Source organism: Malaclemys terrapin, chromosome 6, assembly GCF_027887155.1.
Source record: "Malaclemys terrapin pileata isolate rMalTer1 chromosome 6, rMalTer1.hap1, whole genome shotgun sequence".
Taxonomy (NCBI): domain Eukaryota; kingdom Metazoa; phylum Chordata; order Testudines; family Emydidae; genus Malaclemys; species Malaclemys terrapin.
In genome coordinates this window covers 86,733,328-86,759,598 of record NC_071510.1, presented here as the reverse complement: position 1 = coordinate 86,759,598, position 26,271 = coordinate 86,733,328, and the positions used below count along the sequence as shown (strand labels likewise).

The 26,271-nt window shown below is 41.5% G+C and overlaps 1 protein-coding gene across 2 annotated transcripts; it reads left to right on the top strand.

Annotated features, from left to right (window-relative positions):
• Positions 1 to 4: 4 nt before the first annotated feature.
• ENC1 (ectodermal-neural cortex 1) lies at positions 5 to 13,917 on the top strand. Of its 2 annotated transcripts, XM_054032334.1 has the most exons (4): positions 5 to 324; positions 1,493 to 1,588; positions 5,332 to 7,144; positions 10,872 to 13,917. In XM_054032334.1, exon 3 carries the CDS (start codon positions 5,344 to 5,346, stop codon positions 7,111 to 7,113), a length of 1,770 nt encoding a protein of 589 aa, XP_053888309.1. In that variant the 5' UTR covers positions 5 to 324; positions 1,493 to 1,588; positions 5,332 to 5,343; the 3' UTR covers positions 7,114 to 7,144; positions 10,872 to 13,917. The 2 variants fall into 2 exon arrangements, with proteins under 2 accessions (XP_053888309.1, XP_053888310.1); XM_054032335.1 differs by lacking the exon at positions 1,493 to 1,588.
• The last annotated feature ends 12,354 nt before the right edge of the window (positions 13,918 to 26,271 follow it).

The following is a 26,271-nucleotide window of genomic DNA, read 5'->3' as shown; positions in this document are numbered from 1 at the left end:
GCAGCCCATATACCCGCTTCCCCGCACCGCAAATCGCAGCAGCCGGCGAGCGGCCGCCTCCTGCAGCAGCAGCGCCTCCGCCTCCACTCCGCGCAAGCGTTCGCCCGGCCCGAGTGCGGCTGCCCGCGGGTCTCCAGTCCCCAGCCTGGGCTAGAGGAGGGAGGCACCGCAGCCCCCGGCGCGGCGCGGCCCGGCAGGAGAAGGGAGGAAGAGCGAGCTGGAGGCTGCTGGCCGCCGGGGAAGGGGCGGGACAGGCTCCCGCAGCCTCTCGCCTGTCCTGAGCGGCGGCGGCCGTGAGGCAGGAGGGAGCCCGGCGCCGCGGCTGTAAGTTCCTGCGCGCGGACCTGTTGCGGGGGGCCGGGCGGGCTGGCGGGGGGCTGCTGTCCGCAGGCGGGAGGACCGACGGGCGGGTGTTCGGGCAGCACTCGGGGAAGGAAGCAGCAGCTCTTCCCTCCCTGCTGGTGGTGCGCTCATGGCAGGACGCGTTTCTGCGTCCCCAACCCCGGGAAGAGGGAGGCTGTGGGAGGAGAGGGCTGCGTGCTAGCCTGCCTCTCTCCCTTCGCAGGGATCGCTCTGACTCTCACCCCAAAGCGAAGCGAGCAGGGCGAGGGACCCGTTGCCACAGACAGCCTTGCGGGTGGCTGAAAAGGTGCCTTGGCAGGGAGCGGAAAACTCTCCGAGCTTAGCAGACTTGGTGCAACTTGTTCCATGCATAGATCAGCTGGCGCTCTGGTTGCTTGTATTGCAAAATGAAGCAGTCCTGCACTGAGGCTGTTAAGTTGGGAGGTATTTTCATCTCACTGCCAGGGCGCATTTTCAGCTGCCTCATAGCTTTTTTTACTATACATATGAACTGAGTCTGTCTATTGATCTCTAATTGAATATTGAACGACTGTGTGGGCTTGATGGTCACATCAGACCACCCAACTGGTAGATTCTCTGCATTAGTAAGCATCCTGTGTTCACTCCTGAAAGCAGGTCCCGCTGTTTGTGCACCATGTGCCCATTATCAGAGGGGTAGCCGTGTTAGTCTGAATCTGTAAAAAGCAACAGAGGGTCTTGTGGCACCTTTAAGACTAACAGAAACATGTGCCCATTGCAACCTTTTGAAGGAAAATGCAACACTGGTGGATAGATATTTGCACTAACCGTTATTCATTTGTGGTATGTGTCTGTCTTTGGCAAATAGAAACACTTGCTTCTGGTAATGCTAGATACCAACCTTAAATATTGACTTCTTGTAGTTGCCTTTTCAAATTTTTCAAATGACTATTTTGGAAAATACACATAAGAAATGTCAGTTGACTTTTTAATAAGGCTGAGTAACCAGAATTAGAATGACAATGGACTTTTACCACTTTCAGAATCAAAGGCAAAACCCATTTCTTCTATTCTTTCTTTTAGGAAGTTTTTCATACACAACCAATACAATGCTCATTTACACAGATAAAACAGAAGTCTGTATAAACTAATTAAGTTATTTCTTCTGCAGGTTGGGAAGAAACAGATACTATTTCTGATTTGAAATACTGGGGAGGTGTTCAGATACTACATTGAAGGGGGAGCATATAGGCACGTGGGTACATAGGTATGTACTATCACACAATCATTTTGAAATGGTCTGCATTTGGCAAAAAAAAAAAAAAAAACCAACAACAAAAAAACCAGGAACTGTACAAAAAATTAATGCATAATAAGTGATGTCCTGTTTTACACTTCATGTAACTTCTGTGCAATGGGTTATATTGAGGAATGTTAGAAAGGGGTTGGGCATCACTGCAAACTTAGCAACTGAAAAAAGGATCAATTCATGCAATGGTAGTTGAGCAGCAGTGATTTCCCCTCCTCCCCCCAGGTATCTCACTGGAGAAACGATGAGATTATAGTGGTCTAATAGGAAGTTGTATCTTGTACATAATGTGCAAATAACTGAAAACACTTAATTTTTTATTTGACTGAGCTGAGACCTTCAGAACCTAAAGCTGTTAAGAAGGAGGGCAAGAGGTTGTTGAACATTGTGTACTACCAGATTTGAGGTTGCTGTGACAAGTAGCTTGTTGAAGTACATCATAAATCAATCCCTTGCTTCAATGTCTATTTCATTAGTGATTCATGATAAATATATATTTGTATTTTACTGACCATTTGTCCTTTACATTCAAATGTTATTGTTTCTAAGGAAAAATTCCCTGAAGGGAGTTGACACATTTTATTCAAGATGAACACCTGCTCAGTGACTCTGTGAATTACCTCTGCTGAAATGTTTGAGGCTTGCATAATTTGAAGCAACAACTAGAGAAATCAAAGATGTCTGTTTGAATAGTTTTATAGCTTTAAATATACTTATTAACATTTTGGCCCAAATTGCATTTTCAACAATTGCAAACCAGACTTATTCACAAAAACACTATTTTGCTAGTAAATTATAAGAAATCTTTTTTTAATGGTACTTTGTCTGTACATATTGACTATAGAACAACTCAAAAACTAGTGTGGGACTTGAGGGGGAAGATGTACAAATATGTATCTTTGTTCTTTTTGAGGAAATATGTTTAGCTTACTAAAATGTGACTTGCCACACCTTGAATTCTTCTAAATAGAGAGGCAACTTTAGAATGATACAGGTAATGCTTTTGTTACAGTTTGCTAAAGAGGAACATTATGAATACTGCAAGTAATTAATAAAAATGGCTTTGGTCACTGAAAGATCAGATCTTGTCTTTTAGGATATTGCTGTGTGCAAAACAGAAATGAGGTGAAACCCTAAACTCCCTATCCCAACAAAGTCTCACAGTGGCTTTTATCATTTTTTTTTTTTTTTTTTTTGCAGCTGAAATCAGTATTTCTTTCTAGGCCTGTGGGTGGGCTTGGGCAACATGCAGTGATTTGCACTTTCCTACTTCTGTCCCACCTCTCTGCATATGGTCTGTAGTTCACCATTCTCAAACATGGGGATAACTCTAGTTCCTTAGCTCTTTTATTTTGTGTTCAGGACTTGATCCTGCATGGTTCTGTGCAGCCACAAATCATGAGAACTCACAGCACCACTCTGGATCAGAACACGCCTGTATTTGCAGTGTGTTAACTTTTTTTTTTTTTTTTTAATTATTATTTAGTGCTGAGTGCTGTTGGCATGCTTAGTATTGCAGCAGTACACAGCGGGATACATAGTCTCGGATGCAAATAACTCCATCCTGCAGTGAATACCACCGGGAGGGGCAGGGGATCCCTGTGTCTGTTTGGTCCTCCATTGACTTAACTGGGGATGCCCAAGAGTGCCGGGATCTGTCCATGTGTAGCTCGTGTTAGGATGGGCACCTAAGGACCTAATCCTATAAAATGCTAAATGCTGCCTGGGGATGTTGAGTGCTGCATCTCCCACTGACTTCAGAGATTGGAAGCTGAGGTTGCTCCACACCCCACAGGAGGCACTCTGCCTCTTGCAGGATTGGGCCCTAAATGTGAGACAGACCAATCCAGAAAAACATACAGAATGTTGTGTATTGAATCATAACCAGGGCCGGCTCCAGGGTTTTGGCCGCCCCAAGCAGCCCAAAAAAAAAAAAAAAAGTCACGATTTGCGGCGGCAATTCGGCAGGAGGGTCTTCGCTCCGAGCGGGAGTGAGGGACTGTCCGCCGAATTGCCGCCGAATACCTGGATGTGCCGCCCCTCTCTGGAGCGGCTGCCCCAAGCACCTGCTTGCCAGGCTGGTGCCTGGAGCCAGCCCTGATCATAACAACTTATGGAATTACAAAATCCCTGTAAAGGTTTTGAAATCTGGCTCCACAATGTTTGCCAAATGAGGGTTGATCTTCCCACTTTTGCATCTAAACTGTTGATGAACTAATACCCAGAGCCATGATCCTATGTGTAATTCTGTAGCCACACAAAGCTGAAATTGAGGCACATGTTCAGTTTAACCTTTTGGCAATAGGATAAATGGGTAAATTTAGTCCTGGATTAGTGTATGTGACCCTTGAATGTCCTCTGAATGATGATTATTTGTCAGGTAATGCAATTATATTTTATGGGTAATGCAATTATACTTACCATGTAAAAGTAGTTGCATGTATTTTAATAGCATACTTGGCTATAGTTACTGCAGTTAACCTAAAACATTGGTCCAAAGTGCTGTGCACAGCTCATGTTTTCAGTCACACTGTAAAGGGCTTGATCTAAACCTTACTGAAGTAACTGAAAAGATTCCTATAGATTTTAGTTGGCTTTGGATCAGGCCTGATAAAGACCAAACACTATGTATTTCCCATGTTGTTTCTTCTTTAAAATCCTGATGATAATCATTAGGAAATTAAGTTCCAACTCAAAAGACCATATCATACATCAGTTCAGCTTAATTTAGGGCCAACCACTTGTCTTACTTAACCCAGAAGATTGGCCCATACGAAATACATAAACTTGCAAATGGTTGGAAGAGACCATGGAAGGCAGCTGAATCCTTCCAAGGTCACTTATAACTTGCTTAAAATGAGAGCAAAACAGCGCTGGTTTTGAAAGGACAGGGGTAGCAATGTAGAATATTCTTTCCTCCCACCCCCAAACCAACAACTGCAGACTCTTGATCTCTGAGAGCCTAACTCAGGGGGACTGCAGAATAGCAGTCAGTACAATTTACCATGCCAAGACTTTAAGCACATACCGTCACTCAGTAGCAGACGACCACTGGAGATAAACAAGATGTAGATTTCTATAATATTTAGCCATGATATTGTAATAAAGCTTTGGTCATGTAACAATATCCTTGCAATGTTATCTGTCTCTGTCTTATCTTTCCCACTTCCTGCTGTTAGATATGGAACCATTATATCAAAAGAAATCATCAAAATGGAATGAGTACATTCTTGTTCTCCCATGCAGTCTTTTTACATTCCATAAGGTATTCTGTCTGGTAGCTCTTCCTACTATGATTCAAAGCAGGAGAATGTTTCAAGTGTGTTTGAGTGTGGGTATGTGATGAATCAGCTGCACTACACTGGGGAGGAGTGAGAAAATCAGCTCTAGGTCTTTATTTTTCCTCTGTCTTCCTTGCCTAATATTGTCATGAAAGTTGGAGATCAGGTTTCCCAAGATAAACCTGCTCTTGGGCAATAATAGTGGGGCATGTCATTTAAGAAACTCATCAGGGAAAAAAATAAACATATACTGAAGTAGGTATAATTCTTTGTCCTCTCATGTCTATAATAGGCTCAGAACAGGCTTCCTGTTTCCAATGATTATCAGGGATGCATATAATTTTTTTTAATTACAAGAAGTATGTCATAAACATTTGTCATGAGAACCCTTAATCTTATTTAATTTTTGTTTATTTTTAGGTGTGGCAGAAAATGTCAGTCAGCATGCATGAGAATCGCAAGTCTAGAGCCAGCACTGGCTCTATAAACATATACTTATTCCACAAATCATCATATGCTGATAGCGTCCTTACTCACCTGAATCTTCTACGCCAACAACGGCTTTTTACAGATGTACTTCTCCATGCTGGGAACAGGTCATTCCCTTGCCATAGAGCTGTCCTAGCTGCATGTAGTCGCTACTTTGAAGCAATGTTCAGTGGTGGACTTAAAGAGAGCCAGGCTAGTGAAGTCAATTTTCATAATTCTATTCATCCAGAAGTCTTAGAACTTCTGCTGGACTATGCGTACTCCTCCAGGGTTATCATCAATGAAGAGAATGCAGAGTCCCTGCTAGAGGCTGGAGACATGTTAGAATTCCAGGATATCAGAGATGCTTGCGCAGAGTTTCTGGAGAAGAACCTTCATCCCATCAACTGCCTTGGTATGCTGCTGCTGTCAGATGCTCACCAGTGCACCAAGCTTTATGAACTCTCTTGGACGATGTGTCTTAGCAACTTCCAAACAATCAGTAAAAGTGAAGATTTTCTCCAGCTGCCAAAAGACATGGTTGTGCAGCTCCTTTCCAGTGAAGAATTAGAAACTGAAGATGAAAGATTAGTATATGAGTCAGCTATTAACTGGGTTAACTATGATCTGAATAAGCGCCACTGTTATCTCCCTGAACTATTGCAAACTGTGAGACTGGCTCTCTTGCCAGCCATCTACCTTATGGAGAATGTAGCCATGGAAGAACTTATCACTAAGCAAAGGAAAAGCAAAGATATAGTAGAAGAAGCAATAAGATGCAAGCTAAAGATCTTACAGAATGATGGTGTGGTCACCAGTTTGTGTGCCAGACCTCGTAAAACTGGCCATGCGCTGTTTCTTCTGGGGGGCCAAACCTTTATGTGTGACAAGCTGTATCTGGTGGACCAAAAGGCAAAAGAGATCATTCCAAAGGCTGACATCCCAAGTCCACGGAAAGAGTTCAGTGCTTGTGCTATTGGCTGCAAAGTGTATATCACTGGAGGCCGGGGATCAGAAAACGGAGTCTCCAAAGATGTTTGGGTGTATGACACTCTTCATGAGGAGTGGTCAAAGGCTGCCCCCATGCTGGTAGCTAGGTTTGGGCATGGTTCTGCTGAACTCAAACACTGTTTGTATGTAGTAGGAGGACACACTGCAGCAACTGGTTGCCTTCCAGCTTCCCCTTCAGTATCCTTAAAGCAAGTAGAACAGTATGACCCTGTGACCAACAAATGGACAATGGTTGCACCACTGCGAGAAGGAGTAAGCAATGCAGCTGTAGTTAGTGCAAAGCTTAAGCTATTTGCTTTTGGTGGCACCAGTGTTAGCCATGACAAGCTGCCCAAAGTTCAATGTTATGATCAATGTGAAAACAGATGGACAGTACCAGTCACCTGCCCCCAGCCCTGGCGCTACACAGCTGCAGCTGTTTTGGGTAACCAGATTTTTATTATGGGTGGAGATACTGAATTCTCAGCATGCTCCGCTTATAAATTCAACAGTGAAACATACCAGTGGACTAAGGTGGGAGATGTGACAGCTAAGCGAATGAGCTGCCATGCAGTAGCATCCGGAAACAAACTGTATGTAGTTGGAGGCTATTTTGGGATTCAAAGATGCAAAACATTGGACTGCTATGATCCCACATTAGATGTATGGAACAGCATAACCACAGTGCCCTATTCACTAATTCCCACAGCATTTGTCAGCACATGGAAACACCTCCCCTCATAACTGTGTGTATGTTGTGATTGCAACTTGTCAGGTAAGAAGTTATACCTATGAATACAAATATAATAGTACTTAGCACTCACTGTTCTTTACATCCGTAGATCTCAAAGGAGGGTAAGTACATATTTGTATTTTACAGTAAGGAAAACTGAAGCACACAGCTGTTAAGTGACTTGTCCAAGGTCATGCATCATATTAGTGACCGAGCCAGGAATGGAAACCAGATTGCTTGGCTCCCAGCACCATACTCTCTTCACCGGATTGATCACTTTGCCTCTCAGTTTAGATGTTGAATATGTAATTTCCACTAGATGTGATGCTGATGGGAAAATATGGTTTAATTATTACAAATTCAGTTATAAATCATTAACCTGCTAGGGAGAGGTGATGTTTCCTTAACTACACAGAACTGGTCAATCAACATGAGGACCTAAAAAGACTTCTGTTAACCCTCTAATCATGAGCTGCAGCAGTGTGGTGACTAGTTTAACTGGACAGCGCTCTGTGTGAACAATCTTGCTGCAGCTGCATTGTTACCAGTGGCTATATAAGGTATTGCACAAACACACTGGGCCAAGTCCACCCTTCTGCAACAGCTGAAGTCAATGGAATTGCACCTGCTTATGCCAAGGTTGAATTTGGCCCATTAAATATACTTTTAAAATGCTTGTTTTTCAAAGGAAAGTTGTGTTTATGTGTCTGACTGTATATAATGTCACTCAGATATACCAGTAATCCTGTGGTTCAAATAATTACTTGGCAGTGTTCCAAAGCAAATGCAACCTCCATTTATAGTTAGGCATAATGGGCCAAACTCACACCACATGCAACTTCTTACAGGCAAGTCTAAATTTGGCCTTGCTTGTTTTTCTGGTTATGTGGCTCTGCTAAAGAAGGATTTTCTACTTTTTGTTTCTTCTTCATTTGGAAAACCACTAAAATATCTGAGCAGCCCAAAATATGAATGTCAGTTTATATCAGCACCACAAAACAGAGTTAACTTGCTAAGCATTGTCTCAAACTAAATCTGATTTTTCATTATTTCCCCCCATCTTTTCCTGAATGGCATCACTTAAGCTAAGCCTCGGATATTTTCTAGAGTTCTTACGTGAGTTATTTTGCATTAAAACTTACGAATACTGTGCTTCAGTGTGTGTTTCTCAGTTTTTTCTGAGAGACTGCAATGCAGCAGCATGGCTACAAACACATTCCGATGGCATGTTTAACCCTCAGAAGCATGCTATGTTGCCTAAATGAGCCATGCCCTCCGAGTAATTTCTTAAGGGATTTGAATACTGCATAATGCAACCATAAAACCAGCCAGGTTGCGAAAAACTATTGAAGGAAAAACAGTTTAAAATAATTAAATCAGCTCTGCAGTAACTTTTGCAGTAACCTAGAACCTCCAGATCAAAGTAGATACCTCCAGAAAGATAATGATACCAGTCTGCTTTTATAGACTTCATAGTATCTTGCTCTTCAGACGGGTCACGTTGACAGGATTTTATTGGCAACTGGACTACAAGGAGATGGCTGGCTGGCTCCTGCAATAAATAGCAGGACACCTGATTGTCCTTGTAACAGGATAAATCTAATAATCTGGGGATCATTGGGGAATTTTTTCACCCAGTGGTGTGCTGAGGCCTCATCTTGCCATTTCCCCTTGAGCTGAATTGGAATTTTGACTAAGTAAGTAGTGCATTTTTGGGCCACTGCAGAATAGCAACTCAGAGCTGAAATCCAGTAGGAAATGTAGTGAGGTCATGTTTCCAATGACACTTTGGTCTTTTTAAGTTGAATAACCACCTGTAACTTTTCCATCTCCCCCCCACAACTTAGTCTTAGAAAAACAGAGTCTTGGATTCCATCCAACATTTGCAAACATTGGAGGTTGATTATATCCTGGGTGTCTGAGATTAATTGCACACTTCCGATAACTCAAACTGAGCAAATAGGCTTCTTTGAGACTACTTCCTTGCTAGCCGGAAAGCTGGGAACACATCTTTAAATCCATACCATTCAGCCAGTTTCTATTACTCATTTCAGCAGGGCTCAGTGTTATCAGAACAGTAGTAATGAATGCCCAGACTCAGGATCTGTGCCAAGAAAAATATTGACTTTTATTCTCCTAAGATTGACTTCATTGTTCTAAAATTTACAGCACATAAAACAGAGGTTTTTTTTCCTGAAAAATAGTAGTCCAAATATAATGGCACTTAAGGCTTTCGTTTGCTTTGCAATATCCTGTTAAAGGCCATTACTTTAGCCTCACTAGCCTGTAAGATAACTGGATGAATGCAACCGTAAACTGAAACCTCTCTAGTGTGGCATGCTCATCCAGCCAGTAGATTTTTACTGACTCCCACTGTTCTGTCAGTGGGTGGGAGGGACAAAAAGGAAATTACTTCTGATTACCCTCTGTTTTCATGGTGTTGTGTGGCCCCAGCCTGCCACAGCTTAGGAAGATTTTAGTCTGCTTTGTTTCTTCCTTCAAACTTTGCTCTTTTGAGTAGCTTTGTTTTATTTTCCCCTTGCAAGATTAAATTTTGTTGGTTTTTTTTTGGTTAATCATCCCATGATAGGAAACATTATTTTGGCTTCAGTGTTGAGATATACCTTTCAAGAAGGGAAAAGATGACACATTAGTCTGAAGAATGTCTAGGCGACACTAATCAGCAATAAAAAATTACATTGAAAATAATGAAAAGGGTCTGTCTTAAACCCTCAAAGGCAAAGAGATTTCAGGCTAAGGCTGTGAGTATACCCTGCTGTTCTTAGGCATTGCGGCACTGACAATATAGGGCTACATTCTGCTCTCCTGCACATATGTGTGTTCATTCAGATTAACTGCATTGACTTGAGTAGAGTTACTGTGCATGTGCACCCTAAATTCTAGCTGTGCTGTCTAAAGCTACTGTAAATATGAGACTGGTGTCTGGTTTGGAAACTTGCACTTAACATAGGCTTCATAATTAAATATGGTAGCCAAATCTCAGCATCCAAAGGCTATATTTTTTTCTGAATAATCAACTCCTGGAAAAGACGCCAGTGTGGAGTTGTTGAGGCATGGTGCATTGTCATGTGAAAAGAAGCGAGACAGATTTCTGCCATAATGAATAGCAGAGAAGTTTTAAATAAGGGGATTAATATGTCCACTTTCTCTATGGTGAATAAATTCAATTTAGAGTTCTCTGTGGTGAACAGAGGAGAACCCGCACCCTCCGGCTCCCTCACAGCTCTTTCTTCAAAATCACTCTGATCTAGTTTGACGTGGCCCATGAGTAGAATAAACTGGTTGCCCTAATAATTTGTGAGGCTTTTCTGGAAGAGAGAAGTTGCATGAGGTGGTTGTTTTCATTTTTTTTTTTTTTTTTTTTTTTTTTTTAAGCATATCCCCATCCCATTTGTTGAGAACAGGAAAAGCCGTGTGGTGTAAAATCCAGCAAAAATAGCACTATCGACCACATGCTATTTAACCTTTTATTTTATAAGGGTCAGATTCACACAGAAGTACAACTCTACTCTGTGGCTAGTCCCTATTGGAGTCTCTGGGGCTGCTTGCAGAGTAAGGCCAGGCAAGTGAAGGAGGCAAAATCTGACCTAAGTGGTGTGATTGGTTTATTTACTATCAGTGATTAGTTATTACACAGAGACAAGTAAAAGGCTTTTAGTTTTTTTTTGACATCTAATGAAAACCTTATTGTATATTGTCTCACGAGAATCCTCTAAATCTTTTCTTCTCCCCCTCCTTTTTTGTTTAGTTTGCTCTATTATTTGGAGAAGAGACTTGGAATCTCAGCTATGGAGAAATGGGTTTTAATGAAGAAAAATCGTTCAGAGTCTTTGAGTTTGAAGAAAAATATCTGCACCTTGTAAATTATCTAACCTGGACATGAAGGAATGGGAGGAAAAAACTGTCTTTGGTGCATCAGCACATGGTTTAAATATGAAAGAATGAACTTATGGTCTGATTCCTTGTACTAGTAATTGTGGATTAATGTCGGCATTAATCAGACCTTCAAAGGGAGGGGATGGGGAAAAGGAAAAACAAAAGAAGTACAGAACTTTCCATACTTGTGCAACCTACAACTCTTGATTTTCATGGACTCCATTGTGTGTGCGTGAAATTTGAAATGGTTGTCACCTCTCACTGTGACAGTTTGAAGCATCAGCACCTGCTGCCGGGGAAGCAGGCCAGGTCTGAAACAGTGAGATGTCGCTGTGAATGAAGATACAGCTGTGTCACTGCAGAGTACTGCTACAGGAATTAACTTGTTTATAGGCAGTGTCTGAAGAATCCATTAGATTACCACTTTGTGGTTTCCTATCTGCAGTGAGTGACCTTTCATTGGATAAGGAACAGCACAATTAAAAAAATAAATAAAAGGTTTTTACAATAGTGGGGAACTAAAAAGAAATAATTTCCCCCAAATGTTTGATTTCCCTTCCTCCCTGTATTTATAGGTGACTTAAACTGTCCCATGCCTGTTATGTTACTTGTAGATGTAGCTATTTATTGTTCAGTGCTTGCATGCTGAAACGATGCCTGCAGATGTCTTCATGTTGTAAGGATTTGTGTGATTTGTTGTTTGTTTTGCACATTTTGTGGTCTCTGACTTGCTCTGCTGCACACAAAAAAGAAAACTGTTGAGTAATAGTTGGAGGTGGGAGGGAGTGAGGGGATGGCTTCCTCAGTCAGAAATGGAAGGATTACAAGGCAGGATCTTAAATTACACACATACTAAAGGAAGAAGCCATGGAGGTCACTTTCTCAGGCCACCAACTCCTCAGGTTAGATGTGGTGTATCCTGTAGATAGTGTCCCTGCTCCATTTCATTGGCCTGCTCATGCCTTTGAATTTCGAATCTGGAACTAGCCAAAACCATTTACAGCTTTCTCTTTGTGCAGCCTCTCAGTTACCTAGAAGATGCTGTGGTATGGTTTCTGTGTACAGAGCCCCGAGAAAGGCATTGGCCAAAAAAATTATTTATTTATTTATGAGTTTAGACTATGGGACATTTACCTGATGAATGGAGTCTGGCTGACTCACAAAAACAAAATAGATTAGTAGTGAACTAGTTAAAAAACAAAACAAAAAACCAACAACTTGCACTGACAGAATTGGCTCCTCTGTCTGCATAGAAGTGGGATGAATGAGTGCCATGGTGTCAAAGACCCAAAAGGCATGGCACAGTTGTTACAATGAAGCATGAAAAATTGCAGAACTAGAACTTAAAAATAATCCTTAATCTCTGCTGCATCTTTTATCTTCACACAGCCAGGTGAGTCTTCAGACATTTTGGTATTGAGAAATGTCAGATATGATCATGATAAACCAAAAGATTAAAAAAAAATACCCATTTTATTTGCTCAGTCTAGTCTTGAGTCGGGTATGAACCCAATCTTAACTTCATTTCTTTACTTCTGTTTCAAAGGTGCTTACCTTGCCAGATTTCATTGTGAAGCACGTGTTGTGTTTTTCATAAGTCTTTTGAGCCCAACTTAATAACAGTGTGGTCAACAACATGGTTGTAGTATTCTGCTGTGGTATAAGTAAAGGATTTTTAGTTGCATGCATGCAAAAAAAAAAAAGTAATTTGATGTTTGCATTTCTCTCGATGATGAAGTCACTGTGCTCTTTAAGCTTACCATCTGAAAACGTTTACAGTGATCACCCTTAAATTTTTCTCACAAGGGAAGAATTTTTAGGGTGACCCCTGGTTTGACATGAACAGGACTCCACAACTATATAGTAAACGAGTTACAGTTATAGTTCCACTAGGTTAGGTTGAACTGTTGAAATAATAACAAAGAAATTTAAAAATCAATCCCCTTCTTCTACATGGCTTTAAACAATAGTCATGCTTCTTAGGTAAAGCACCTTTCTATAAGCCCGAGTTGCCCCAATAAAATAAATGGGCTGGATTCTCCACTGCCTTGTATGTGGGGTAGTCATTCACACCTGTGCAATGTGGGTGTAAAATGTTCCCAAATCCAAATTGTCACGTTTTACATCCTCTTCGCACAGGTGTATGTGGTTACACAAGTAACAAGGAACTGAAGTGTTGTGCCCAATGGGACTACTCATTTGACTAAAGATATATCTGATCAAGCCCTCTGTTTTCTTCATTGAATGAAGGGATATAGTTCTGTCTTGAAGCTGCACCATACATTGCTATTTAGCCTCTGACAAAAATCTGTTTTATAATACCATGTAACTTCCGAAAGTGGGATGAATTTTCTGCAGCTGTTTTCAAAGTTGTGGTGTGCTTTCAACTGCTTGATTAATTCCTATGTGTAGGCTGAAGGAAACTGAAGTCAGGGTGGGCCTCAGGCCCTGCAGGGAATATTCTGGGCTTCTGCTCTTTGAATTGATGTGGGAATTCTGGCTTACTACTTGACCATTCCAGTCGTGCAAAACATCCCACACTTTGAAGCAAATGCAATTCACAGCAGAGTGCACACAAAAACCTTGGCATAGGACGGGAAGGTTCTTCTTATTTTGTGGGCTGGTTGCTGTAGAAACTTATAACAAAGGACAGCCTTCCACTTCTGGTATAATTGTGTAGACCCTTTTCTCTAGGCCTGACACCTGTCTAATAAGAGTGATTAGAGCTGAATAATGCCCCTTCCCTGAGTATTGAAGATGTGGTTCACATACTAAAAGAAAACTGTACAAGTGAAGAAGGAAAATGTCTATGTTCTGTCTCTGTTTGCTACTATATTTTAAGGTTTTGTAAAACTGCATTTTTTTTTTTCACAATGTGAAACTGAAGGTCAATAAATTATTAGAGATTTTCTCTTCAATGAGTAGTTCCTTTGAGGGTTGGGTGGGTTGGTTTGTTTGCAATTTTTTTTATCCTTGTAACACGCATCTTTTTCATAAAAAGACAGCCTTGATATGTAGTTTACTGGTTTGTTTTAAACTTCTGCTTCAGTTGCACTTGGACTGTTCCCTTTGTTCTATTAGGCCACTTTATTATGATCTAGCTCTCAGAGTTCAATAGATAAAACTACAAGAGCTTTAAATCAATAACAGGAACTGCAAGCCTTTGTGATTTCTTTTGGCCTTTGGAGTACAGTTTAGGGTCCAATATGAATCTAGAACAAAATTAGACAAGTCAGATCTTCCAGAATAGCTCCTGAGGAAAAAAGGTTGCTGGCTCTGTATAAAGCATTTTAATACATATATATTTATATGTGTATATACACACACTGAGCCAAAGTCTCCTCTTATTTAACCAGCACAGCCTATGAATTTCTAAGCTTACTTTTTATGGTATAAAAGATGTTTAATGCTATTGGTTTTATGCTTGTATAACACCAAGGATCCCAAAACTCCTTTACAAACTGAGGCCCCTATCTTGCAATGAGACCCATGCATGCGTACTCCAGGGTACTGCCAAGGTTTGTGGCCAATGGCCCCATTCTTCTGCCTAGGGGAGGGATAATTCTACACTTGTCAACCCATTGTGATTCCAAGGAATTCTTGCTTGGAGGTGCGGGAGGAGGGGAACGCTTCCCAGTGAGAAAGACTGGGTGTTCCATTTCTTAACCTGCAGATCACTTGAGAGCTGCACAGCATTGAAGGATGCAAGGTGTAGCCTTGGACTGCTGCCTGGCTTCACTGGCTCCCACTAGTCTCTAGATACTATAGTTGTGCTTTCCCTACCACGGTTGTCCCCAGAAATCCCCTCTGGTCTGCAGGATAAGCATGAAAAGCAGTGATTTAGTGGATAGAGCACTGGGGTGGGAGTCAGGAGACCTGGGTTCTTTCACTGGTCTGCTGTGTGATCTAGGGCAAGTCATGTCACCTCTCAGAAATAGAGAGGGACCACGTTCAAAAAAACTTGGTCCATCAAGAGTTAAAGGACTGATTTAAAGCCCACTGAAGTTAATGGACTCCATTGACTTCAAGGGCCTTTGGATCAGGCACTATGTGGGTATATGGCTTCATCTTTGGTAGTGTGGGCTGTCAATGTACAATCACTTGTGTGAATATGAGACAATTACATTTAAAAGCAGCCCCCAACTAATACTGCAACCTACAGTAACCTGTTATTGTGCTTAACAGTGCAGTGCTTTGGGCAAGACCAGAAAGAAAAAGATGTAGTTTTCCCAAATCCCCTAATCTTGCTACTAGGCTTTCACTAAATTCTGCTGCTACTCCCTGAGAGATTCAATAGCCCAGCTCTTTTCAAGCCCTCTTTCTGCTCAGAGGCTTCTGCTGATCTGCTCAGAGACACAATACCTTGTGATTTCTAGGACAAGGCAGAGCTAACCAACATAGCTTGAGTATCCAGTGCTCAGCTGTTTACAATCCATAGTATGATGAAAACAAATTAGTTGGTGGAATAATTTAGAATAATGAAAAAATTGGAGGAAATCACAATCTTCTGAGATAAAAAAGGATAAATTAATGGAGTAAATTGTTCCCTGCACCCTATTGCCTCAACACTGCTCTGGGTCCTGCATTTACATCTAATTTGGTAATATGGCACTATGTGCAGCACTAGGCATGGCCATGATGACTCAGAGTTGAATGCCACCCGCATCGTTTCTTGCAGTATCTAGTTGTTCTTGGGAGGACTTCTATCCAAACACTGGCTCGGCCTGTCCCACTTAGCCTGTGAAAGGTGAAGGGATTGCAGGGCAGGGTGATTGAAATGGATGGTATGAATTACCAAATGTAAATGCCAAGAATCAAGATGGTAGGCACAGTAAGAGTGAATAGTAAACACTCTTTAATAATTGCCGGGGGTCTCCATTTATTAGCATTGTGGTAGGGCTCCTTGCATTGAAATGAAGCATACCTAGATGCTCAGTCCTGAGCAAAGAAGGGCTTGAAATGCTCCCTTGGCAACATGATCAGTCCCTATCTGACTGGGGAGATGAATTGTACCTACCTCTGGCAGAGACCTCAGATAACATGCATAGCATTTCATGTCAATGTAGTATCGCAGGATTGATGGGGGGGGGGGGGGGGAAGGAATGCCTTGTATCATCCTGCGGGGACTCCAGGAGTAGAACGGATGGGTTCCAAAAGGAGGGTTGATACCTACTGCTTGTCCAGGATAGATGCTGCAACTTGGGACCTTGACCGTGATAAGGGGAGAGAGCTAAAGCAGACAGAAGCATGTGCATGTGCGTGTATGAAATGGCAGGATCGTCAGAGCTTTGTCAAAGCAGGTACAGCATTTTCTGCTATTGTTCTTAAAAATAAGGTATAATGAAGCTTTTTAATCTGTTGTGTATAGATCGTATGAATGTGTATGCAAGTACTTATAGAGAGAGACACCGGAGCAGCTTGGTGTGGGAAAGCAGAGTGGGCATCTGGGAGCCAGTTAGGCTCTTTGGCCCAGATCCTCAAAGTTATTCAGGCTCCTAACTTTCATTGAAATGAATGGAAGTTAGGAGCCTAAATACATTTGAGGATATGGACCTTTGATTCTCTGGGTTGACCCTGTCTCCAACATGAGTTAGCACAGTTTACTCTGACTTAGATTAATGGCATAGGCTTCCTGTTAGCTCTTACACCAGTGGAAGAGTGATATGATGTAGCCTGGTGTCACCATACGCTCTTTTCATCCCTATCATGTCACCTTACTCACGCTTCCTCCTTGCCCAAATGGTGCAAAGGGGCTGGAGCAGAAATGAGAATCTGGCCCATTACATGTGTCAGTGTGTATGTATATGACATACACAAACATGCATATGTATCTTATAGGTAAAGGTGAGGTTTACACCCAGATTTACATTGCATTTTTAGGCTTGTAAATGTATAAGGTATGAGTTCCCTCAGTGTCTGAGACATGCTGGTAGATGAGACCATCTGTCTGGAATGTGACTTTAATGGTGATCTATGAATTTTAAAGCATCATTATTTGTCAGAGACGGTACAGCTAGGAGTAAGAGTCAGCCTCAATATGTAAGGCATGACTATGAATTAAAATGAGTTTAGTTAAGTAAATTACAAATCTCTCGCAATCATGTTTAGGCGGTGCTTCTGGCCCTGCAGTGGCTTTGAGAGTCTCAGGAAACCAAATTAGACAGTTTCCCTCTTTTTCTTTTTTTTTGGTCCAGTTGCCCTAGTAACCATACTCTTTATCTCTGAAGAGATGGGGAGCTGCGGAGGAGGGAGAGCAGTAGGAATTTCAGCTAAAACCCCTGCTAATCCTTTTCTTATGTTATCAGATTTTCACTATTCGGTTATTTCACACTTGCATACTAAATGATGCTGGGGTGTGTGTTTGCTATTTTGTAAATTCTAAGGCACTTTTTATTGATTATATGCGGATCCCTTGATTCAAAGATAAAATCTATGTCTCACTGCATTTAATTTTCACAAAACTAGAGAGACAAGGTGGGTGAGGTAATATCTTCTATTGGTCCAACTTCTGTTGGTGAGAGAAACAAGCTTTCAGGCTTACATAGAACTCTTCTTCAGGTCTGGGAGACAAAGTGTCACAGCTAAATACAAGGTAGAACTGATTGTTTAACATCAATAGTTTAACATGTATTTCAAGGTACCATTCAAGGTGAAGTGGCCCATTAACGCCCTTCCAATCATAGGGAGGAAAGGGGGGAGGTTGTTAGTGGGCTATAGATTGTTTTAATAAACCATAAATCCAATGTCTTTATTCAGTCCATGATTTTTGGTGTCTAGCAAAGTTATGAATTTAAGCTTCCAAGCATGTCTTTTGAAAGTGTGCAGGTTTCCTTTGAGGATGAGGACTGATAGGTCAAATATAGAGTGATCGCTTTGTGAAAAGTGCTCACCCACAGATGACCTGGTGTTTTTGTTTTATATCGTTTTTCCTGTGTGAGTTCATTCGAAAGCATAGTGATTGTCTGGTTTCACCCACATGGTCGCTATTGGGGTGTGTAGAGCACTGGATCACATGTTGTGATAGGCATGTGTAGGACTCATGGACTTGAAAAGTTTGTTGTGATGGGTGTTGATCATTGTAGTAACAACCCCCCAGCTGCTTCTCCCCTCCCCAACTTCCTTTCCTCACTGTGACTGGAGGATGTTAACTGGCCACTTCACCTTGTTGTTGTTGTTGTTCATCCTTCATGTTCGAAGATGACCATGACATCACTGATTGGTTTGGTTGATCAGGCCAATTTGAGCTGTAAACTGTCTGTGACACACTGAACAAGAGATACTGCTATGAGTGACTTGATTAACAGTGGACATGCTGCTGTTGCGGGATTTATGCTACTGGAGCTTCTGCTCTGCCTCAGCAGTTCGCCTCTGCTCATAGACTGTAGCTCCAGTATGGATGAGATTTCACCAGATAGAAAGATGATGAGCGAGATCTTCCCAAATGTCTGGGTCAATGTTGAAATGCCTCAAGAATAACTTGAGAGAGTCCTTGAAACATTTCTTCTGGCCTCCCTGAGAGCGCTTTCCGCTCCTTTAGCTCACCATAAAAGATCTTTGGCAGCGGCTCATTTGACATTCTGGTGACATGGCCTGCCCATCTCATCTGTGATTTCATCCAAAGAGTATGGATGCTTGGAATGCCCATATGAGATGCCTATATGAGAACCTCATCTGGAACCTTGTCTTGCCATCTTATCCTCATCAGTTTTCTCAGATAGCCCAGGTGAAATTTATTCCGCTTCACAGCATGGCATTTTTACACTGTCAAGGTTTCGTATGTATACGTCAGAGTTGGCAACATGACGGCTTTTCAGTTTTGTTTGTTGACTAATGCCTCTACGCTCCCACACATGTGCACATAGTCTGCCAAGGGCCACACTTGCTTTGGCAATTCTGGCATTGGTTTAATCGTCAATGTGAACTGCACATGATAGCGTACTGCCGAGATAGGTGAACTTGTCCACTGCCTGGAGGGTTTGGCCATTCACTGTGATAGTAGCTCTACTTAAAGCTTTCCTGGTGCAGGTTGGTACATCACTTCTGTCAGCTTGATGTTGATTGTGAGACCAAAAGTGTCACAAGCTGAAGAGAAATAGTCCATCCTCTGCTGCATGTCAGACTCAGATTTGACATTTAGGGAACAGTCATCAGCAAACAGAAGATCACGAACAGTCACTTCCTGTACCTTCATCTTTGCCGGTAGTCTCCTCGGATTGAAAAGCTTACCATCAGTCTGGTTTCTGATGCCAGTCCTGGTGTCACAGTCACGAACAGCATCTGTAAACATGGCAGGAAACATCATACTGAAGAACTGCGCTTCTAATAGTTGATGCAAACTCTAATAACATTGAGGAAAATTGGGCATCCTTTAGAGACTCTGTATACTCAGCTGCATCCAATACCCTCGGTTCCATCACATGTAAACATCAAGATTGGGTTGATGAAAATGATACTGACATAGGGAGACTATTGAACAGGAAACATTGGCACCATGAGGCCTGTTTAGGAGACAGCACTTCAATATCTAAGAAGGCAGCATCAAGAGGACTGTCCAACGCAAACTTAGAGAGATGCAAAACTCATGGCTGAGCAACAAGGCAGATGAGATTCAGTCCTATGCAGACAGGAATGTTATGAAGAACTTTTATGATGCTCTGAGGACAATCTATGGACCATGGTCATCAGATACATCTCCAATACTGAGTGCCGCTGGCACCACACTACTCATTGACAAAGAAAAGATACTGCAAAAGGTGGGCAGAACACTAACAACATCCTCAATCAACCATCATCTATAAGCAAGGAGGCAAGTGATCGACTGCCCCAGATTGATATCTCTTGCTGATCCCTCATCACTGACTGAAACTGTGAAAGTGATTGATCTGCTGTCAAATGGTAAAGCACCTGGAGTAGATGCTATACCAGCAGAAGTCTATAAGGCTGGAAACTGGCTGAATTTTTCCAGTCAATGTGGACTCAAGGAACTATATCCCAGGAGTACAAGGATGCATCCATCATCCACTTGTACAAGCAGAAAGGTAACACACAATCCTGCAGCAACTATCGGAGCATCTCCTTGTTGTCAATAGCTGGCAAAATTCTCACCAGAATTGTGCTAAATTGCCTCGTGCAACACATTGAACAAGGGCTCCTGCCTGAGAGTCAGAGTGGCTTCAGGAAAGTGGGACCATAGACGTGGTGTTTGCAGCTCGTCAACTTCAGGAAAAATGCCAGGAACAGAACTCCAACCGGTATATGACTTTCATTGACCTGACAAAAGGATCTGATACAGTCAGTCGGGAGGGCCTTTGGGAGATCATGGCAAAATTTGGTTGCCTAGAGAAATTCATCGCAATGGTTCGGCAATTCTATGATGGCATGCTCGCTTGTGTTATGGACGACAGTGAGTCATCTGAATTATTCCCAGTCACCAATGGGTTCAAGCAGGACTATTGGCCCCAACCCTCTTCAGTATGAAGTTTTCTGCCATGCTTACTTCAGCTTGAATGGTCCCTTGAAATATGTGTTTACTACTTATGCTAAACAATCTGTTCCATCTTGTATTTAGCTGTGACACTCTCATTAAGTTTCCCAGACCTGAAGAACAGCTCAGTGTAAGCTTGAAAACTTCTCTCTCTCACCAAAAAAAGTTGGACCTCACCCATCTTGTTTTTCTAATATCCTGGAACCGACATGGCTACAACACTGCATATATTAATAAAACTAGATATTTAAATAGTAATATGGTCACAGCTATACATAATAATACTTTACACATCTGTAACACCTTTAACAGATTTCAAAATGGTTCACTAATTGATGTGGTTTAAGAACACTCCCCAATATAGAAGAAAAGGAAACTGAGGCACAGAGAGGCTAGGTGACTTACCTTGATGTCACTTAAGGCAGTCTATAGCAGAGCTAAGGACCAAACCTCGGGCCATGTCTACACTACAAAATTATGTTGACCTAACTTACATTGGCATACAGCCACCTCAATTATTAGATTGCTGGGGTGTGCACACCTTTGGCTCCTTGTGCTGGCAGTGTGCATCCTCACCAGGAGCACTTGTATCAATTGTATTGTCCGTGTGGGCATTGTGGGACGGCTCCTGAAAGCCAGTAACAGTGAACACAAGCAATGCAGCGTCTACACTGACACTGTGTCGTATCTAATTACATTGACCGTGACTCTGTCCTGCTTGGGGAAGTGGTGTTACTAAATTGGCATAGAGAGGCACTTACATAGGTGGAAGCCAGCTTATGTCAACCTAACCCTATAGTGTGGACCAGGCCTTAGACTTTCACTTACCTTAAGCACAAGACTATTATGCATACAATTCCATTTTCCTAATGGATATCAGAGGTTTGGGGCTTCTCAGTAAGATTGGCTGTGATAATCTATATTTTTATTCATTCATTTATGGGTGTGAGAAGTAATTAAAATGTGTACAGAATTGATGTCTCCCAGACTGAAATGGAGCTGTAGAAAAATGCCACAAGGTAAACAAACTGGCTGGCACTTTGTTTAATAGGCTCATGAAAGGAACAATGGCTCTTTCAGGAAGATGGTTACACTTTAGCTAGTTAAGGACAGCTGATAGGAAACAGACAGACTTAGGGACCTGCTGATAGCACAGTATTTGCATGTGAGAAAAGTTATCAAGAGGTGCAGGATGCCTTCAGACACTAGAAGCTTTAGGTCTCTGTGCAGAGGAGTCCCTAAGCAATAGGAAATGATGATACAATTTCTCATCCCAAAGTGATACATTTACTCTCCGTTACAAGAATAGAATTACCTCCTTTTAAAAATTAAAGACTAGGGCTAAATTTAGAGGTTAGTCTAGAGGGGCTCGTGTAATTTACATTTTATCCCAACCCCTGCTCCCCTCCCCAAAGCCCTTCTCACGTGTATGTCACAGCTACACAGAGTTCCCCTCCCCCCCTCCCCCTCCCGATTCTATGAGACATACCCACTACATTGCTGTATTTCACATACCCTGGAGCCAGACGAGAAGAGCACCAAGACTAGCAAAAAATCAGGCAGGAGGGAGTTAAAGTGGGTCACTCCACGCTCAAAATTACACCCCCTTGCAGCTCCACTGTGTGTAAATTACTCCAGCTTGGACTCCCCTACTCTCTGCATGATTAAGTGGATATTAGTAGGTCTAAGGGAGTCTGGGCCCAACTCATCGGTGGCTCGTGGTTCCTTTGAGCTGCCTATGCTGGTACAAAGGGGTTGCAAAGTAGCAGCCATAAGGCCTCCCTCTGACTCTGCTGACTCTGCACACCCTTCTTCCCCCCGGTGCACAGGCACAGGGATGAATTGGGCCCTCTGAGTCTGAAGGAGTTTAACTTAACGTGCACATCACCTCTGAATCTGATCCTGTGCCTGAATCCCACTGTGTGACAGCCCTGCTGGAGTGCGACTCATTCTACCTGAAAAAGCTTTATCACCCCTTGCAAAATGGTTTGCAATTTAAACAGTAACTCTGGCACATCACAGTATCTAGTGGCTTCTGGTCAACTTCACAGTTCCCTAAAAATACCAGAGTCAATAGGTAAGATCTGATGTGTTGTGTTAGGTAGCGGTTGGTTAACTCTAAAAGGTTATTCAGCAGTGATGATGTAAGTTCTCTTCATTTGATGTGAAATGCTCCTTTTTTGATATATATAAAAGGTTTTGGAACAGTTTAATGCATATTTTTATTAAACATTGCTGTAAATAGCATTGCTGTGCATTCAGATTTTTAAACATAGCCTACATCATTCTTACAAAGTAGTTATCCAATATACTATCCAACAGAGTTTATTTTTCATTTAGTATTTTCAGACAACAATGTAAAGTTGAGGGTAGCACAAAGACCTTGTAGTAATAGAATAAGCTAGACTTCCTAGCCCTGAAATTAAATGAAGTCAAATCATTGTTCCACCCAACCGGTGTTTAACCCCTCACCAGCCCAGTTCTTCATTCATGCATGTCTTTCCCCAAATCAGATTTTTGCAGATATTTTTTGCATAACTGTGTTACTGCCACTCAATGTCATTTTCCAGAGACAGAGTGTAGGATCTTAAAAATGGCAAGAAGCAGTTCATGTAATTAGACAGCAGTTAGGGACAGATGGTTCCAGCCGTGTTTGCTCTAACGTCTCTTCCCAGTACCTGCTGAGAATTTCAATCCGCCTGTGTGTTCCCATAAAGCTGAAAGGAGTTCCCGGGACCACCTGCAGTCTCAGTGGAAGACAGTCAAAAGCCCTTGCGACTACTCCCAGAAAATGGTTCAGCCTGCTAGAGTCTAAACTCTAATCCCCTCTCTAACAAGGCTTTCATTCAGGCCTTCCCACAGATTACAGAAGGTCTGGTTTCTCAGAACCCTTTCTACTGAAAACAAGGCTCTCCTGCTTCCAGAGGTCAAGTTCTGATTACAACCCCAGAGAATTTATAGGTGGCTTTGGATCCTGACTCTAGACCTGTGTTCAACTGTAGACAATACAAATAAGGCCGCTCATAAACCCTTTGCAGCTCGTTCTGACGCCTCCCCTGTTAGAGTGACTCAGCCCATTCCCCTTTGTCTAATCCATTTCAAAATCTCAAGAAGGAAAAAGTAGTACTTACCGTTTAAAAAAGCCAACTGTAGGAATCTTTTATATATAAACTTTTAAAATGCTTTGGTAAATGATACTGGATTATTGATCATTTACATAATCACTCTGCAGCAAGCACGTTCAAATAAAAGCTATAGGAGCATCTTTTTAACTCATCTGGGAGAACACCGAACTCTTTAGTGTTGGTCTCTAGTGTTTGAAAAAGTGAGTTTTTTGGTGTCCATGGACCTGTGCTAATTTACACCAGATGAGGATCTGGACAATAAAATAAAAATCTTTTTTGTCCTCTTAAAATCTTTAATAAATCCCTGATCCTGCACAGATTTATGCATGACCTTAACTTTACACAGTGGGTGTAATCCCATTGAATTTGATAGGATTACTCGGAGTCCATAAAGTTAAACAGGTGTGTCTTTGGAGGATTGGGGCCTAGATTAGTAAAAAAAAAAGGCAAAATTGTCCCACAATTTCCCAGTGTATTGTTTCAGGACTGTTTTTAATTCAGCTGAGGGACCTGTAAGCTCTTTAATTCTACTTTTTAAAGTTCAAAAACAATACTTTTGAGAAAAAAAGAGAGAGGAACAGTATTGTTTGAACTGCTGTGGTTTGACATCATCAGAAATTGCATATAACTTCTGATACCATGGGATTATAAATACTTCAGAGTTTTTTTCAGTTAATATTTTCAAAATGTTATAATTAGATCATATTTAAAGTTTCCAAACCATACAAAGTTGTAGGTTAGTAAAGTAATTATAAAACATGCAGTGCAGCAAAACAAGTAGGCAGCCACTGGAATTTACTCCAACCAGTTAAACAGTAAATCCCATAGATAGCACCTTAATGCTGCCTAAAGGGCAAGTTTAGCTGCAGTAGCTATGGGTTAGGCAACGGAAATCTATATTGCAATGCATTAGCTCTGCTGCGGGTACATTCATTTAAGCAGCCATGGAGGTAATTAACTCTTCAGAATGAACAGGAGGGCAACACTTTCCCCATGCAAGGGATCCAGATCTGGGAGCCCTCTGTGTACAGAACTTGCATTGATTTCACTGGCACTTCCACACTCAATATTTTCTGCAGTTCTAATCTGAGAGAGAAATTCAACATAATTAACTCGGTCATAAATCAACAGTATGCCATAAACCTATTCCAGTTTCAAACTAAAAGTGCATTTCTCTTGTTGGGTACAAATGAATCCAGAATTTGATTTATACCAACACAAATAACCAAGCAATATTTCAATGTATGTCTGAAGTAAAATAGGAAAGGATGCTTTCCCTATCCATGGTTTATAGAAATAGTGGAGAATGGCAGCCCTGTTCTGTCTGAAGAACATACCTGCCAACCTGCCTCATCTTGTAGAGCAAATGATCCACCCCAGGGGTATGGGAAACTTAGAGAATTTTTCACTTGACCACAGCTCAAAGAGCCGGGAAGCTCATATCAATGCTTATTCACACTAAGCTAGTAGATAGAAGATGCACATTTTTGTGAACTTTGTGTGAATCTGAATTTGCTCTAAACCTTAATTTTAGTTTACCATGGAAAATAAATTTAAAAAAGACTGTAATGAGAGAGTGGCAAACACTCCAGAATATACACACAATCTCTAATATTTAACTTTTGAGCTGAAGAACGTTTATGCCTCCTAAGAACCTTCAGTTACTGAATCCATTGTATCCACCGCCATAGTATTTTGTACAGTTGTCAACAAAGCAAGTAGCCATCTCCAGAGAAGTTAAAATATACTTCTGACCACTAAACACTGCCCAGAATTTTTTTTTCATGACCTAGCGGCTATATGATTGGACTGGGAGTCAGGAGACCTCAGGCCTAACCTTGCCACTGACTTGCTATGTGACCTTAGGCAAGTCACTTTACTCCTCTACACTTGTACTTCACCTTCTCCTGCCCCCTTTGTCTATCTTCTATTTAGATTGTAAGCTCTTTGGGAGAGGACTATTTCTTATGCTATTTGTACAGCACCTAGCCCTGATTTTAGCTAGGACCTCTAGTCACTACTATAATATGCATAACTATAACTTTTGACAGGAGCATAACATGTTCTATCCCCAGATATTTTAGCTGCTTTTTCACTTTATGAAAAACAGCTTCAATTTTTGTAATACCAGGAATCATTAGATAAAACATAGGTAAACAGATGATGTAGTCTCATCATATCATGATGATAACACTCTTTCCATTCCATTGGTATCTCAGGATAATGTTAAACTGTTAAAGTTAGACATTTTTAAATCAGCAGGTCCAGATCACTTGCATCCAAGAGTTTTAAAAGAGCTGGCTGAGGAGCTCTCTGGACCATTAATATTGATTTTCATTATTTTGGAACACTGGGGAAATTCCAGAAGACTGGAAGAAAGCTAATGTTGTTCAAGTATTTTAAAAAGGTAAACAGAATAACCCAGGCAATTATAGGCCTGTGACATCAGTTCTGGGCAAGATAATGGAGCAGCTAATAAGGGACTTAATTAACAAAGAATTAAAGGAGGGTAATATAATTAATGCCAATTAGCACAGGTATATGGAAAATAGATCCTGCCAAACTAACTTGATATCTTTTTTTGATGAGATTACACATTTGGTTGATAAAGGTAATAACATTGATGTAATATACTTAAACTTCTGTAAGGCATAAACTTCTGT